This window comes from Platichthys flesus, chromosome 18 (assembly GCF_949316205.1).
Source record: "Platichthys flesus chromosome 18, fPlaFle2.1, whole genome shotgun sequence".
In the NCBI taxonomy this organism is placed as follows: domain Eukaryota; kingdom Metazoa; phylum Chordata; class Actinopteri; order Pleuronectiformes; family Pleuronectidae; genus Platichthys; species Platichthys flesus.
The window spans coordinates 12,139,780-12,156,683 of record NC_084962.1 but is presented as its reverse complement, the minus strand read 5'-3'; the positions used below and the strand labels follow the sequence as shown (position 1 = coordinate 12,156,683).

The 16,904-nt window shown below is 44.0% G+C and overlaps 1 protein-coding gene across 1 annotated transcript; it reads right to left on the bottom strand.

Annotated features, from left to right (window-relative positions):
• Positions 1–507: 507 nt before the first annotated feature.
• On the bottom strand, positions 508–13,428 carry LOC133973491 (bcl-2-modifying factor-like). Its single transcript, XM_062411399.1, has 4 exons — positions 13,303–13,428; positions 10,136–10,381; positions 8,540–8,772; positions 508–4,717 (listed from the first exon to the last, which is right to left on the bottom strand). The coding sequence occupies exons 2-4, from the start codon at positions 10,356–10,358 to the stop codon at positions 4,601–4,603; spliced, it is 573 nt and encodes a 190-aa protein (XP_062267383.1). The 5' UTR covers positions 10,359–10,381; positions 13,303–13,428; the 3' UTR covers positions 508–4,600.
• Between the last annotated feature and the right edge of the window lie 3,476 nt (positions 13,429–16,904).

Here is a 16,904-nt window from a genome sequence, read left to right as displayed (position 1 = left end):
GTAAAAGGGGGGGGGATACTAAATTATGTTTGTGACCAACTCTTTGACTCTTTCACATCCATCTGATCCGTCATCGACTGAGCCACGTCAACTATTATGAATGAGATCAGATCATCTGGATCAGAATCAATCTTAGACAACTGACTAATACTATTTTTGTTTGTAGTCACATTTGGATTGACCTAAAGTCAATTAACTGGATAATTAACATTGCACAAGGGGATGTCAATCTTCTGTTCTCACTGCTCACGTGAAGGGAAGTGATTTGGCTTTAGGCCAATGAAATATTGGCACAATATTTAACGGAACGGCTCAAGTATCCAACAGCTTTCCCATTGTTCTTACCAAAGAGCTGTTGAGAAGAGCGTTGTTCACAAATGACACATCACTATTCAGTCATTAATGTACTAAAAAAGTTGGTTAGTCAGAGACCAGTTAATATCAGTAATTGGAGCCAAGTACTCTCTGCTTGTTTGTGATTAATTACAGAAAAAGATGCACAGGCCATTTCAATTGTCCATAAAGTTTTAATGAAAAAAACAGCAATGTACCCATTGAACAACAAAAGAACTTAAGAGAAGTTGTAAGATTTGGAGAGCCAAGCTCTTATGTACAGCATATTGCACTAGAAAAAAGAACAAACATCCCCGGTCCGCCTCCGAAACCTCCCTCGCTCCACGTCCTGCGCTGTTTGGAAACGGTGCAGCTGACACAGAGCAGTCCCAAAGATGACACAGCCAATGCTTTCACGAAAAAGAAAAAGAACTGCTACATCTGGACTGGGTCTCACTTCATAGAACACATGAATGTGAAATCCTTGAGACCACTCTGAATTTAAAGAAAGCGCCTTGAGGACAGTACAAACCCCCTTCGCTCAAACTCAGCACAGGAGTCTGAGAGAAGTTCCACTGTTCAGTCCATGTATTAAAAACAGATATTGTGGTTTTTCACTCCATTAAATTACATTCAAACCCTTAAGGATACAGAACATTTTTTTTCCAGGAATGTCGGACATGCATTTTTACTCCATTTACATTTATCGAAAAAAGCCCTTGAACTGAGAGTGACAGCAGAATTGGCAATATCCGAAATCTGAAAAAAATGCCACAGCACTTAATAAAAAGCCATCATAGAAAAGCAAAAAGAGTCGTGTTGTAGTTCTTTCTCCGTCTTGTTACAAAAAAGCATGGAAAAAGTTTTTGATAAAATTTTATAAACATGGCAACAGTAGCTGTCAAATTCGTGTCAAATGTATAAAAACACCAAATCACAGCACTTGACAGTTAAGATGCACTCGTTCTTGGATATTTGAAAAAAAAAAAAACGATTGAAGAAATTTGATAGCAAAGACACTGAAGGCTGAACGTATATAACTAAATGTTTCTCGTGAGTCCGGGTTGCAGCAGTGACACCAACCCAGCTCGAGTACAAAATAAAAACAAAACGGTGGCTCATTCCTCCTTCAAATGTAAACCCGCAGCCCTACTAGATTGTAGATGTTAAAGCACGAAAAACCCAAGACAAACTCGGCCGATCCAGCATTTTAAGTTTTTCTAGAGGTGGGGAAGGGAAGTTCAGCACAGGAGTAGAAAGAGAGAGGTGCAAAATACAGTTTACAGGTAAAAATATTTGTTTTTTTACAGTGCACAGGGATTGCAAACAGTCGTCTCTCGGCATCGAGAAGGTTCTGCGTGGTAGGACCTGCCGTTCGTGCTGAGAGATGTCAAAGGTTGAGCCGGTGCCTCGTGAGCTGATGTGAGGAATCACACAGATTTATGTTGTTGCTGTTGTTGTTTTTTATTTCGTATAAAAGGCACAACGAACGTACTGTTCGTGCCAACTCTACCGTACGTTGATCTCACAGAGCCCAAGTGAAACAAGAGCCGTGACCAGTGACTTTTGGGTAATTGTCTGCCGAGTGTTGATGAAGCTGATGGGGATGATGAAGATGTGGGCGGGTCTGTTATCCACAAGGCACATTTTGTACATTTGATTGTCTGTTAATCACGTGATTTGTAAGAGAGACTCGCACGAGGCACGTGGCTTTCAGTCCGACCTCCCCTACACACAGGCATTGAATACACAACCGAATGCACATAAACAAGGAGAAGAAAATTGGACTGTACACACTGAGAGTCATCTATACAGTAGCACTGAGCAAATATACACAAAATAAATTAGAATAAATTATCTCCAAAAGAAATCTAACAAAGTGTTCTCAGTATAAGGACAGGGAGTAGTTAAATGGGTTTAAAGCTTTGGACTGACGACCAGAGTGCAACACAATATCTGAACTGGCTCAGCGATCAGTGTTTGCAGGAAACAAACTTTTGGTTCAGCTACTGTCGGTTAAAGGACCAGTGTGTAGGATTTAGTGGCATCCAACAGACACCTCCCTTTCTGAACGTGTAGGAGAATCTACAGCTTTTTGATAACCATTTTTTCCCCCTTCCCACACCCTCACCACGCTCTCTTGCCAAATTAGGACATTTGGCCGAATATCTTATGAAATAAAGAAGATGCGGAAGACCCTCTGAGATTGTTTTGTTCGGTCTGGTCTAACAATTATGAATATTATAATCAAATTGCTGATAGACCCCTTTGTTAATCCTTCACACTGGACCTGATAATCTGTTTCACTTCCATGATGATGCTGTGGGAAGCTGCTTTGGAGCGTTTTTTGTAAAGTCTAAAGAAATGTTTTTCACTCGAAGGCGGAATGACAGCCAACACATTTCATGTTTAACACGGATGTTAACTACTCCCTGAAGAAAACATAAAGCAGGAAAAGAACCATCAGTGTCTTCAAAAGTTCATATCATGAATCTACAACAGACTGAAAGAATACATCCAATGAGAATTTTTGAACATCTTATTTAAAGTCTCAAAAGACTACAAATGGCTGTGTCGCTGCGAAATGCTAACGTAGCAGCTATCACGTTTAGATCACTTAACTGTCTGCCACGTGTGTGTGTGTGTGTGTGTGTGTGTGTGTGTTTGTAAAATGCTTTTTCGGAAATATACACAATCTATTTTTTTACTGTGAGGCTAAATGTACCACTGGCAGTTTGGTGAAAGAAAGCACTTGAACAGGAGATTAAAACGTGAGATTTGTCATACGTGTATCAGCACGACAGGGTTTGAATCAGTGCTCGTGACATTTACACCTGGAATTAAATCAAATAAACGGACGTCAGTTTGATTGCAAATGCAGCCGATCCCTAAGTTTTGTATTTCTCTTTCCCACTGGCTTGAATATTGCTCAGCCCTAAAAACGCTCCTAAAGGTCGTCTCTCCTACAGGGGGGGGCGAAATCTGCGATTGTCCACTCGGCCAGAGAAAGAAAACCCTGAAAAGCTCTAGAAAGGGATGAAATTGATCCGAAGCTTTTCAGCTTTACATCTGATTGTTTCCCGTTCCCTGATTGAAATCCCACGAGGGAGATTTGATTTGAGTTTTGTGCTTATTTGGTTTCACTTTTACTGCACACTCTGAAATGCACACGATGGCGAGTCGAAAACGAGGAATCAACACTTTGAATCCCGTTCGCGACTGAAACCTATGGTACACCCAAATTCAAGTAAGCGTCCATTAATGATTTAACCCATCAAGACCTGCTGCGAAATAGATTAGATAGATTTTAAAGTGTAGAATTTCAAGGAAACGGCAAATGATATACAATGAAAGCCACTGTCAAATGCTTTTTATTTCATGTATCTGCTTCAGAGGCTGGAAAGAAAAGTTTTTGAAAAATCCGCCAAAGTTTTAGAGCATGTTCTTAATCGCCGTCCTTTGGTCTTAATGGGTTAAATCCACAAAATCCAAATCTACGCAGTGGGTCGTGACACCACTTCTACTAACACGAGTGGTCGGAGGCTGATGGAGGACGCCAGGTTGATAAAACTTCCCTACGTCTACAGTGGAAGCTGATAAAACACCAACAGTGCAACAAAAGTGTGTAAATCTGCAACAATGTCATCACAACCATGTTTTCAAATTAGCCAGTGCGGAACAGTAAAGGATAAGCAGAGGGCTTATTGTTTTTCTGAGAATAAATAAAAAAAAATGTGCCCCGAGTCCTCAAGGTTAAAAGTCAGTGACATCAGCACAGAAATGTCCACGTCCACAGTGTATCGCCAAAAAATAAAAAACAAGTGGCCAAATCTTTAAGATGGATCACATCAGGTGATGTCCTGGATGCAAAAAGCGTAAATGTACTGTGGCAGGAGAGAATAAGGCATTCCCTGGACTGATGAAGGTTCTTCAAGACTTGAATTACCAAATAAAAAGAGGAGTTTACTGTACAAAATAGGTAATCTTACAAATATTTCGAAAATATCTCTTCAAACACAATGGCTTCTTCTTGGAGAGGCGGGAAAAAACAAGAAAACAACCCCCCCGAAAAAAGGAAAAAAGGAAAAGAAATTCGTCTTCAGTCTCCGTCCAGCGGTGACCGATTTGTCTTCATGTCGTCTTCATATTCAATTAGAAAACAAAATCCAAACCCGTGTTCCATCTTACAGTGCCATCTCTAAAAAGTCTGGTCCCTTGTTTTTTTGGAAAGCAAGGGCCGAGGCGAGGGGCGGAGCAGGAAGTCCCCTCATCTCTGCTCCACCCTCAGCCGGGGCACCGGAGGCTCTCTGGGAAACAGGAAGCCGAACAGGGCCACGGTGAACCGCATCCAGACGGGCAGGTTCTGTCTCTGGTGCCTCATGAACTACAGGGAGACCGAAAAAGGAAAGACATTATTAGAGACGTTATTAGCACCATGGAGGGTTGCATGTTTAAAATGTAATACTTCTTATCATTAAGACTGGTTACAGGTGTTGGTAGAGGCCTTGTGACCTGTGGTAAACCCTGTGAGATAAAACCATATGACCAAGAAGACTGGATGTTTCCACAACAGTAGCTTGTGTCTAGACAACATTTCTATCACACGCACATCCTGCACTGATACTAGTGCAGCTCAGTATCTGGTGCAGCGGCTCTCATCCCCAGACACACACGTTCAATGATATCACCTCCGCCGAGGACCTGGTGGTTTCACCCGTTTGCTTCTTTGTTGGCGAGATTACGCGAAAAAACAGCTGGACTGGTTACCACCACACTTGATGAGGTAGGAGTCTGGGAGGAACTCACTGAATAATAAGGTCACACATTCATTGACACGAATGTAAAGCAAATATATCGTGGGTCAAAGTTCCTCCAACGTTGAACATATTTGGCGCAGATCCAAATGCAAATCTGGACCTAGTGAATTTAAATGTCAGGGCTTGTTTGTTTGTTTGTTAGTTTGCCAGATTATGCAAAAATGTCCCAGTCAACACGAAACTTGATGGAAGGATGCGGTCAGGGAAGAACCCGTCTTAGGTGCAGAATAAATCTCAGGCATTTTTAGGGGACAGGGATCTAAGAGATGGTACAATTTGTTGAGGCCTTATTAAATTAGACTGTGCTTTTTATCCAGTTAATAAATGTTTCATGAACTCAAAGACTTGAAATGAAATGACCTGAATAACAAGCTGCCACTCATCTTAATGACATCACTCTTTGCTCTCCTCTCAGGTTCGAGACTCTTATTAAAGCTCCCACTTCCAAACAACACAGCTCACGGCGAAACGCTTTCAGAGAGCACGCCGTCTATTTCATCACGGCCCTCTCCTGACGGCGGAGTCGGCCGGATCATTAGCGAGACACGGCGAAGGAAACCAAACCGCTCCCACCCACGGAGCTGCCTCCTCCCAGCTCTGTCATTCCTCTGGCTCTGTATGTGTGTGTGTTTGTGTGTGTGTGTGTGTGTAACCCTTGTGGTCGTCAGACAGATGAAGGGGTTCCTCACTGCATCCTGCAACCTCCCCTCTTCCCCTCCTCCTTCTCCTCCTCCTCCTCCTTCTCCTCCTCATCTCTGATCCTGCCCCGATCCCGCTGGCTTTCTCTGAACAGTCGGGGGATGTTGCAGCCTGTTGCATAAGCGCTCATGTTACGATCTCTCTCCCTCTCTCTCTCTCTCTCCTCCCCTCTGCTCTCGCTCCGTCAAGGTCTCTGGCAGGCCCCGGCAATCAGGGTCTGCCACAGGCTATTTGATGCAGAACAAGCAGACTTAACTGAATTGAGCCAGCACCGCTAAATGTAACCCTAATTGTCCTTAATTGCTTTAATTCTACACTGCTGAGCTTATTTAAACACAGCACGCCGGTTTGTTCCACATGGGGCTCATCCTTCTGTCTCTTATCTGCGTAGGTAGAGGAGAATGGTGTGTTTTCTTCTTTCATTTTTTAACGCTTAATTCATCCAATACTGCTCAAGAAATCTCTCTCTGTGCATTCTTGCTCTTAAAGTTGTCAAGCTTAAGATGTCCCAACTGACGCTTGAGACTTCAAACCACCGATATAATGTGCTTGAAATGAACAGAAAGCCACACGGGAGACCCCGCACCGGCAACGTCTACTTGTAGAAACGGGTGAAACTGTCAAACAATGGCTGCAAACACCGAGACGGGTGATTGGATATCATGATGAGTGGCTTCATGATTATATCCCCCCTTTGAAAAAATATCCCTGCACCAGCACTTATCCAAAAAAACAAACCTGCAGCTTAGAACCCAACTCGACAGCAGAAGCCAGACAAAAGAGACAGTTTTCTCTCTTCTCTCCGCCACAGAGTTAAACACACACACACACACACACCACAACACACACACTGAGGCAGCCAACGGGACAACTGAGGTATTGTGGGTAGCCGTCATGTTACTGGCTGCGTCTATAAGTGTGTGAGTCAGACTCTATTTTTAGACGGGCGAATAAACAGCCGACGCAGTCTACCCAGACACAGACGTGCGTGCCGCTCTCTCTCCTGTTCGTGACAGCGGGCGTCGCTCTCACCTGCAAAGTCAACACCTCTCCTCCACTATCACTTTTTTTGAATTCTTTCTCACACTTTCATATGTCTCCTTTCTCTTATACAGTTTGTTCTTTTGTCGAGCCTTTTCTAACCTCAGTTTTAAAAACATATCGACCGCACCTTGTTGTCAACATAGACCCCATGGCCAAACAGTTACGGCAGCAGATAAGAGACTCGAAACCGGCCCCCTGGGTACACGTGTGTACTTATTAACCACGGCTGCAGTCATGTGACCGGCGGATCTGCTGAGTCAGCCCATTAGCTGCCCCTTTAAACACCGACACAGGTGACACGCCATCAATCACGCCGGGGACTGCACACACGTTGTGGTCTTTCGAGGTAGAGCTGAGGCATGTGTGGCAGTCTGACGTTTCCACACATGATTAAGCCCACACCGGGAACCAGACAGGGTATGTGTGCCCCCCCCCCCCGGAGCTTTGCAAACACTGAGCCCAGTTCCCTCAGAGTAAACACAATTGTGAAAACATGTGGTGTAAAGAATTCGTCTGAAGGGCAGAATCGTCTGTTGTTTTCTTTTTTTTTTAAGGTAAAAGAAATGAATAAAAAATTTAAAAAGACTTTAAATACCAAAGTGGAGACAGAAGAGTAAAGGATACTGGTGGGAATTGGGAGTCATTTCATCTCCTCCTTCTAAAAAAGCCTTTTAAACAGAAGAGGGCATGGAGTTCACTCGTTTGGTTTTTCTTTCAGTCTGCAGCCCAGGAAGTATCCACTGGTATTCTTATTGTTTGTAATGACAGCATCGTTTATAACACTCTGTCTGGACTTTTTTCTGTGTTTATATAAGACAGAGACGACCTTGACTACAACACCAAACAGCTGATTAATAATAAATACTGAGAGTAAGAGATTCATGATTTCAGTGCCCCAGTTGAAGATGACATTAGTTGTCTAGAAAGTAGTTTTCCTCGTTTTCAGTATGAACTATGAAGTAACTAAACCCTGCCTTATTAGTGGTTTATTCCCTTTCACTGTGGCCAAGAACGTGTTTATATCCCTGGACAAGATGTTCTGTTGCTTTGTTCCCAGGATTGAGCCACAAACTGGCACCAGGTACCTCTTAGTCCCATAAAATTAAAACTGACACATATTAAAAGTTCAAGTACAGGCTGTGCCCCTTCGGTTATAAGTATGTAAGTATTAAGTATTGAGCTTTCATGCGCAATTGAGATTTGAGGGAATGGGTTTGGTAATCTACATTTCAGCTTGTGACACTATTCTACTGGATAACTAGACAGATTTCTGTGTTTGACTTTGACCAAATGTCTAAGTCGTGCTGATTCCATCTTCTCAGCCATGACTTCAGCCACAGCTTTTCTCAGGTGCTTTGATTTTTTGCTGCAGGTGCAACCACCTGACAGACATGAAGGTCCACCTCAACATTGGACCCTGTGAGATCCCAAATCCCAGGAGTCACCACTCTGAGGTTGGCAAGTAAAGTACATGGATCCACGTCTAGAATGAATCACCTGGTGTCTGCATTCTTAAAATGAAAATTGTAAAAAAATGTGTTAAATCTATCATGATGTCTGTTCATGTGTTAAGGATCTGATGAATCCTCTTGCGTGCACCAAGTCTGAGGTCAAGTAAGGTCACTGCTCTGGGAGGCGAGGCTTACCAGTTCAACGTGATCCTGCTGGAACTGGTCTCCGATCTCCCGAAGTTTGCGTCCGATCTGCGCCTCCACGCTCAACCCCGCCTGCTCCTCCGCCCTCTCTGCCATCCTCTCATCCTCCTCCCCTCTGCCCTCCTCCTCCATCTCCTGCTCCTCCTCCTCTTCATGCTGTCTCTCTCCCCGGTCCTCCATTGGCTCAAAGTGAGCGGGGAAATGTGAACGTAATCCAGCGCTGCCTGAGAGGAACAAAAAAAAAAAAATCGAGCTTCTTAAAAACTTTGTTGGATCTCGAAGATACTCAGAAGTTGTTGTTGTTGTTTTATCGGTGGAATGCAGTGGTACTAATATGTTTTTTCTATTTGATCATAGACGAGACAGTGAAAAACCTTCGGGGGAAAACTATTACTACTAATATTATTACTCAAACTCCGCCGTGTCAGGTTTGATCTTCTCCTGGCTGGAGACGTTACAAGATCAGACACTCAAAGTACAACTGAAGAATCCACAGACAACACAGAGCGTGTGCGAGTGTCGGTAGGTGGAAGAACTCAAACACCTTATTAACTCAACTTCTGTGGGATGTGTCACCGAGTTCACTCGTTGCCTCGAGCCTGCTCTTCTGCAGTAATGCCACTCGGAGGGAAAACAATAGCTTTTATGTGTTGATGACGTCTGATGCAGGCGCCTTGCAACCGTGCTGTTAATGTGTCGAGAAGAAAAATGGCTCGGTGCCAAGTGCATGACCTCCATTGCTGGTTGGATTAGAGTGAATGACAAGGTAATGACAGCGGTGTGTTTATGTATTGACGACTTTAAACCCAGAACAACATGTACGTTGTTGCACAACAGCGGCCCTCTGCTGCATCACTGGTTAAAATCCGATTAGGCCGCTGTCGCACTGATTTGAAGAGGGGAAAAACGATATTGGATTAAATCCGATTAACTTATTAATGTGGCTACCTATGTATGAAAGTATTGTCAGACTCTTTCAAGAATTGCAAATTTAATATGCAAAAAAACTTGAAATGGCAGGAATGGGATTATAATAACTTGAATTTAAGTTTAAATGAAATATATATATATATAAAATCAAGAATCAATTCTTAATACAAACTCTAGGAAAAGGTGAGCACATAACTCCTGTTTTAGTTGCCATCGCTGTCTCTTCAAATTGTTTTTTAAATGATACAGCATTTTATTAAGCCGTAGACCTTTTAAATCCTCATAACTCAAACAAGACAGTGTCTTCGAATGGGCTGTTTTTATAAGTTCTAAGCATTCACATTAACCTCAATGGGAATCTCCCAGTTACAAGGAAAAAAACATTTTTAGTCTGTTTTGCAGAAATAATTCAAAATGGAATTTAGTTTGTCAAATCGCCCGAAAAAGAAAACTTCTGATTATCAAGTTAGAGACAGAGTTTCGTTCATTTGGTTCTGATTGGGGGACGATTTCCCAGAGAGGAACCTACCACTCAAAAGGAAGGAGCAATAGTGTGAGGTTACTCTGTGTGTACATCATCCACTGCTGTAGACTCAGTTTCTAAATCCATAATCCCAGATCACTTCAGCGGGGTCAAAATCTCTCATCCCTCCTTACCGTGAAAGGGTATGCGCGGCTGCCAGTGCAAGCTGCAGGGCAGCGTGTTGATGCCGATGCTGTTGTTGTTGTGACCCCGCGACGTGGGCACGGCGGCGGTGACGGCAGCCAGGGCCTGTCCGGCTGAAAGAGGCGTGGCTCGGTCTTCGTATTTGACGTCCCGGAAGGACGATCCCCAGAGCTGCGAGATGGGCTGTGACATGTCCTCCTCCTCATCATCCATCCGACGCCTCAGCGGTAAACTCCCTGGAGAGGAGAAGGGGGGGGGGGGGGGGGGGGGACAGGAGATGTTAACTTTAAATTTGTGTACATGTTTGTGTTGTTTTGTCGGTGTAAACACGGCACCTGACCCACATGGGATGTACGTGTTTATGATCTTTTTCTGGCAGGAAATTTGGGTGTGATTTGTTTCAAGACCAATAAAAAAAAAAAAAAGCCAAATATCATCTTGTTGTCAGTGGAAACTTTGCCCTCTGGCAGATGGAAAAAATGATCTCACCCAGTCGACGTTAAATGGAAATAAATCGTTAGTCATTATAATACCCACTAAGAGGCTTATGTTGTGTGAGGTAACACTGAAAACAAACAAGACCAGAGGAATGGTGTCAGAAGCACAGATGAATCTGGCAATGGAAATCCATACGTCCCCAAAAAAACATACACAAGGGCAGATGTAGCTGCAGCCATCATTTCACTTTTTCCATACAGTGATGAGTCACAACAGGGGCCAAACGTATGGAGACACCCTGTGTGTGTGTGTGTTTGTGTGTGTGTGTGGGGGGGCAATGCTACACCAGAATTACCACCCTCTGATTTTGGCACGTTTTTATAGAGACTGTGCCAAAAATGTAACCGAGTGCTAAAGGATCAACCGCAGAGGCTTTTTTTCCCCTCAATCTAAATTACCTTAATCTGGAGGAGTGTGCTACGGGGCAGAGTCGGGATTATGTCTCTCCTGCACAATTCTGCTGCTCAACATCTAAACCTGTGCTCACCGTTTCCTCTCGCTCTCGCCCACACAATGACTGGAGAGTGACTCCTCTGTCAACACACAAACACACGCACACACACACACACACACTGAGCACCAGGTGGCCTGTGAGTGAAACCAAAGTTTCTGGCTGTGTGCCGTCATGTGCCGCACGCAGCCGCCGCTTCACGAGGGAGATAACGAGTTTCACTTCGTCCTCAACTGCGCCTGCCGAAAGCAAACACCCGCCCTCTCTTCCTAGTTGGCAGCGCGCCACAATCTCAACTACTGTTGCATCTTTTTTTGTGTGTATGTGTGGCTTTGTCGAGGGTGTCTATCTTTCCCTTTTTATTGTGCAAGAGGAGGCAAATGGGCCGGGTGGACTGGCAAATGCACAAAGTTGAAAACTGGATACACTGGTATTGTGTTTGCAGAGAGAGGCGGGCAGACCTATGTCTTTTTGTGAGTCTGTCTCGTTGCATTATGTCATACAAAGTACACCTTGAACCACTGTGGGAAAGATGCTGTTTGATTAGCCAGGCCGCGTTACTAGTAATTGGTACACACACACAAAGAGAAACCACAGTATTGACCCACACATCCTCTGGGCTTCATTGTTACCAGGGAATTTGGGGAATTAAATTGATCCAATTGGCCAGTGTGAACTAAGTAATTGGGCTCTGCTGAAATTTAGCACAGCAACTTCTCCTCCAGGCAAGTTAAGCAGTAGATTAATTAAAGCAAACTAAGCTGCAGGGGCATCTCTGCAAGTCTGCAACTGTGCAGCAAGTTCCACTGAGATCAGATGTGTGCACTTTGTGTTGCGTGTCAACGACAATGTGAGTCCTGTCTTCAATTTCCACAGGCGCTGGACAGAGGACTGGCAAGATTACCATAGTGGCAGACTCTTAGAAAAACAAAGACAGGCACACACCGACACACACATACACACACACACTCTGCCTGGGGCTACAGCGAGGCCTGGCAACCTCCTCGGTGCTGGACAGAGGCTCAGAGCTGCAGCACTAAGTGGCTCCCTCTGCTGCTCCATCTGTGCACCAGGCTCTGCTCCATCCTCTGCTCGGGCTGTTGGGTGGGGGTGGGGGTGGGGGTGGGTTGCAAACAAGGTGAGAGCTCTGCTGCTATTTCGTCCATTGTCTCCATGTTAACAGGCAATTCAGATCCCTATGGAGCCCAAGCAGGACACAGCTAATCACACACCTCAATGTTTTCAATTGGTATGCCGGGGTACGCATTTTTGAAATAATGATGCAAAACTGTTTGAATTTGCACAAAAAACTAATTAAAAAAAATTTATATATTTCACAGCAAGTTGTTTCTAATAAACAGAAAGTGGGTCCCGGATTTCCACCGAGGACTCGGTGCAGCTTTAACAGCATCAGGAGCCCGATGCCCGGGGTAAACATGCCACGTTCGACCGCTTGGGACTGGAGACATACAAATACAAATAAAAACATCCCTAACTCAGTATAATGAGGAAACCATTGCACACGATATGCTGAGACATGGACACAACTAATAATGAAACATTCACGATTAAAACTATTTCAACTTTTTTTTCTCGCATTTAAAAAAATAAGCGGCTGCAACTCACGCGACCACCCTGACTTATTTGTTTACTTGTGACTGCAACAACACACAAATAAGACCCATTTCAGAAAGACGTCTGATCTCTGTTTGTGTGATGTTCCGGTGTTGTGACTGTTCTCCTCCAATGACACTTTCTCCTCTGACAACTCTTCCCCAAAACAAACACCTCGGAGATAACAACACGTTCCACTCGCTCGGAAACGATATTAATCTACTAATGCGTGAAATAAACAAGAGGGGGGGCCAATTTAACTTTGGGTTGTGGGTCGACGGTGGTGACCTGTAGACCCGGGAAAAAGATCATCAGCCGGAACGTCAAGAATCCACGCGCAAATAATCACGTTGTGCTTTGAAGATGAAAGGAAACACCTCAATGAACATTAACCAACCGGGACGTGGATATATCAAAGACATGCTTTCAAACGTGTGCCACCAGCCTGGAGGCTCCTCACCTCCGGCTCCTGTCAGGACATGCCCGAGCCCCGCTTCCCCCCCGGTTAGTGGAGCTCAAACTCCCGCAAAAAAAGACCCATCACAGGACATTTGAAATGTGAGCACAAAACACCGAAGGGTCCGCGACACTCACCGCCAGCAAACGCGCTTTCCGTTGCGATCGGTGGAATATTGACAACCTCCCGGTACCGTGTCTCCTATCCGGACTGTGCGGGAGCTGCTCGTATCCCCTCTGTGCATCACAGCCACTCGTGGATGTTTGCTGAGTCGAGTCGGGTTTGTTTTTTTCTTCTTCTCCTCCTCCTCTCCCCCCCTCTTGTCGAAGTGGCCCGCCCCACACGGCCGGGACACGCCCCTCCGTCACAACGTGAAAGGGACCGAGTCAGCGACACAGTTGTTATGCAAATACTGCACAGTGGAAGGATATAAAATCAGGTTACAGCTATAAAAAAAAACAACATCTTAAATGTATATTCAGCTAAATACGCAGTGTTGAGATTATTTACCTAAATCAAAGGGTTAGGGTTAATAATATTTTAGAATATATTAAATATATATATCATTATTGGCAACATCCACTTGAATTCCTCGAAATAATCACTGTCCCCTGTGACTCTCACACTGTTTACTTTGCCTAAGCAACTTTAATCCTCATGATTTTATGTTTATTTGTATATCTAATGGAGGTTTTTATCAACATACATGCAATATTTTAACCCTAACCCTATTTTTTTGTGTTAAATATGCAAAATGTCCATATGCAGCCCTAACTACACCTGTCAATCACAATAAGAAGCTTAATATGTTATAATGTGAATTGTAATCAAGAAGTGACATCAAATTTAAATTGTCAAATAAAATGCACATATCTCGATTTTTTTTTTAAATATAAATGTAGTAAATGTATAAACCATCGTTTGTCATTTATGCCTGATTTACTGGAGCATTTTAACCGAATGCCAGTGGTCTCTGCACGAGATGTCGAGCTGTTGCTGTATTGTTGTTGAGGGTGGAAAAATAAAAATACGGTGTGTGGCCCTTTAAGGGAACAATCCTCCTCGCAACCATAAGCTGGCGACACGGGGCTGGCCAATCAGGTGGTTTGTTTTTGTCCCGCCTTCTGCTCCGTGTATCTTGACACGTGGAGGGGGAAGAAAAAAAAAAAAAAAAAAACACAAACCCAGATGAGGCATGTGACTGCTTTCAGCGCCCAGCTCAGCTGATTGGGAGTTGCTGCCTGGTGGAGTGATTGCAACCCACCACCCAAGTACTGGGGGTCGTCGTGGGGATGAGGGGGGGGGGGGGGGTGCAGATTCATAGATATAATAATCACACATGGTAGAAAAGGAATATAAAATAACAAAACATAACAAATAGTAGGACTCAAATGCCCTTAAATGCATTCTGGATCGACAATGCATTGATGTAAACATTGAGCCAGTGTCAGTTCAGTTCATTTCATCCCCCCGAGGGCAACCCAGTGTTAAACATGGCCTCCTCCTCTGATGAATCTGCTGTGACAGTGGAATAAACAGCAGCCTCGGCTGGTGACCCTGGCTGCAGGGTGGGGGGCACGCCCTCTGCATGGCATCACTCTAAAGAGGAAGGGGGGGGGGGAGTTTAGTGAAATGAAGCCAGATCTGTCAGGGTTATCGAGTGCAAAACAGCCAGGCAAGAAAAAGTGAGACTGTTTAATCCATCGCGTGAGTCAGATCTTTTCCCAGGAGACGATTCTTCTGGATGAAAGCAGATGCTGTAGCTGTGGTCAGCCCGACTCACGGATGTTGTGTTTTTCACGCTGTCCTCCTCTCCTGTTGTTGTACAGCTGCTAATGTGCGAAGTGTGATTTTCTCCAACCCGTGCAAAGTTTACAGGCAACCTGGCAAACAACCCCCCCCCCCCCCCCCCCCCACCTCTGCCTTGTTTAATCTCCTGCTTGACAGCTCCCAACCCCCCCTCCAACTTAAGCACCGCAGCGAGAGGGACCCCACCCAAAAAATCTGGAGGAGGGGATCAGATGGTGGTTGTTTTTTGCTCGCTCACTCTTTACTGCCGCTCTCACTGTGTGTTTGATTAATGGGGGGTTGTGCTGTAAACCACAGTAAATCTGCTCAGTTGTCAGTCAATGCAGACTGAAGCAGTCGGTGGACATGAACAGACGATGATAACTCCATCTTTCAGTTTCATTGCACTTTAGTCATCCAGTCTTTCCGGGTGAAGTTTGCAGCCTGCAGCCACACAAACAAAATCTTTGCATTTATAACAACGGGGGGGAAATGTCATGCACATTCAGATGAGGTGTGGCTTCTATGGGTAGAGCGTGCAGGAGGCAGGAGGACATGATGTACAAATTCCGCTATTATTATTTTTTTGTTTAAAGCCAAACCAGCGTTGGTCCTTATCATCAAAAGGTCTTAAATCTGTTCGTCTTTCAATGTCAAAATCTATTTTAACGTTTCCTCTTTTTCATCCTGAGGTATTTTGTAATCTTTCAATTTCATGCCTGCTTACATTTTTTTATCAGCATGTCCACTCACTATATCCTGCTGCATACTCATATTTGCTCATAGAGACTTTTTGGCAGACATTTTACCAGGGGGATGGCAGGAGAAGTTTGGGAAACAGTCCGTATGGCAACTGACTCAGACATTTTCGTTCTGACTAACAGCCCCCCTTTTTGACCCACTGGCTCTAGTAGATTACTAAACCTGAGATAGGCTTTGTAGTTCATAGTTGGGACTTGAAGAGTCAAATACAAATACATTTAGATGAGCCAAAGTTTTATGTTGGCATCAAATAATTGTTCTTATATATCTATTGTTGAGTAGAGATTAGATGGTAATGATTCGAAAGGACAGAGCTGTATTATAATATAACAAATAAGTAGTGTCTCATTAAAGCAGCTTTTGAAGAAAATAAATGGAAGGCAAAAAAAAAAAAAAATCCCAATGGAATTTAAAAGTGAAAAACATCAGTTGTTCTGATTTGGTATTCAGGCATTTACAGCTACTTTTCAGAGGTGGAACCTTTAAAAAATTAATTAGTCCGCTGTGTGCTGCTTTTGAAAAACAACGTAATGAAAAAAAAAAGAAAAATTGAATCGCCCTTAAGTATTTCATCGCTTTTATTCTCCCCCGAGTTCCCTTTATCAATAACTAATTAGTGTTCACAAAACAATAGCTCCAAGAATAGAGCGTTTCAGTCACAGTCAGTTATCACATCGCCGATATTACCTCCGCGGCAGGGTGTAGTTCTTCATCAGTCTAGCTGCAGTTTGGTGAAGTCTGGTCTGTTTGAACACGGAGCCGCTCGTTTATGTTGCAAATCAGACTTTCTTCCCCCTGTTTTTGGGAGAGAACATAACATGATGCGCTGTCAACGCGAGACGCTCAGAAACACAAACATCACGCATTGTGCAATCTCATCCGCTGTTTTAAGTCATTTGCTGTCTCTTGCTTTGAAGTGCACTGCCTCAACCCCTTTGAAGAGGAAAAACAGCCTTTTTGGTGCTGCCGCTGAACTCAGAACTTGTCATCTAAACTGAAACTCCCGGTACCTCTAATGTGTCAGGTGCAGTGGCAGGCAATGTGTCCCAGCCCATTTTTTATCTGAACAATTTTCCCCAGTGAGGCACTCACAAACTCTCCACAGTGAGTTATTTCTGACTACGAGCTGCCAGCCGAGGTGATAAGGCTTCTGGATGTTGAACATTTTTTTCAAAGTTCACTGCATAAT

Excerpts from the sequence above, each read along its gene's own strand:
- LOC133973491 (XM_062411399.1), bottom strand. The coding sequence starts at position 10,358 with ATGGATGATGAGGAGGAGGACATGTCACAGCCCATCTCGCAGCTCTGG. Across the intron at positions 8,773-10,135 it reads GCCGCGCATACCCTTTCACG|GCAGCGCTGGATTACGTTCA; the intron begins GTAAGGAGGGAT and ends TGTTCCTCTCAG. Across the intron at positions 4,718-8,539 it reads AGCAGGATCACGTTGAACTG|TTCATGAGGCACCAGAGACA; the intron begins GTAAGCCTCGCC and ends GTCTCCCTGTAG.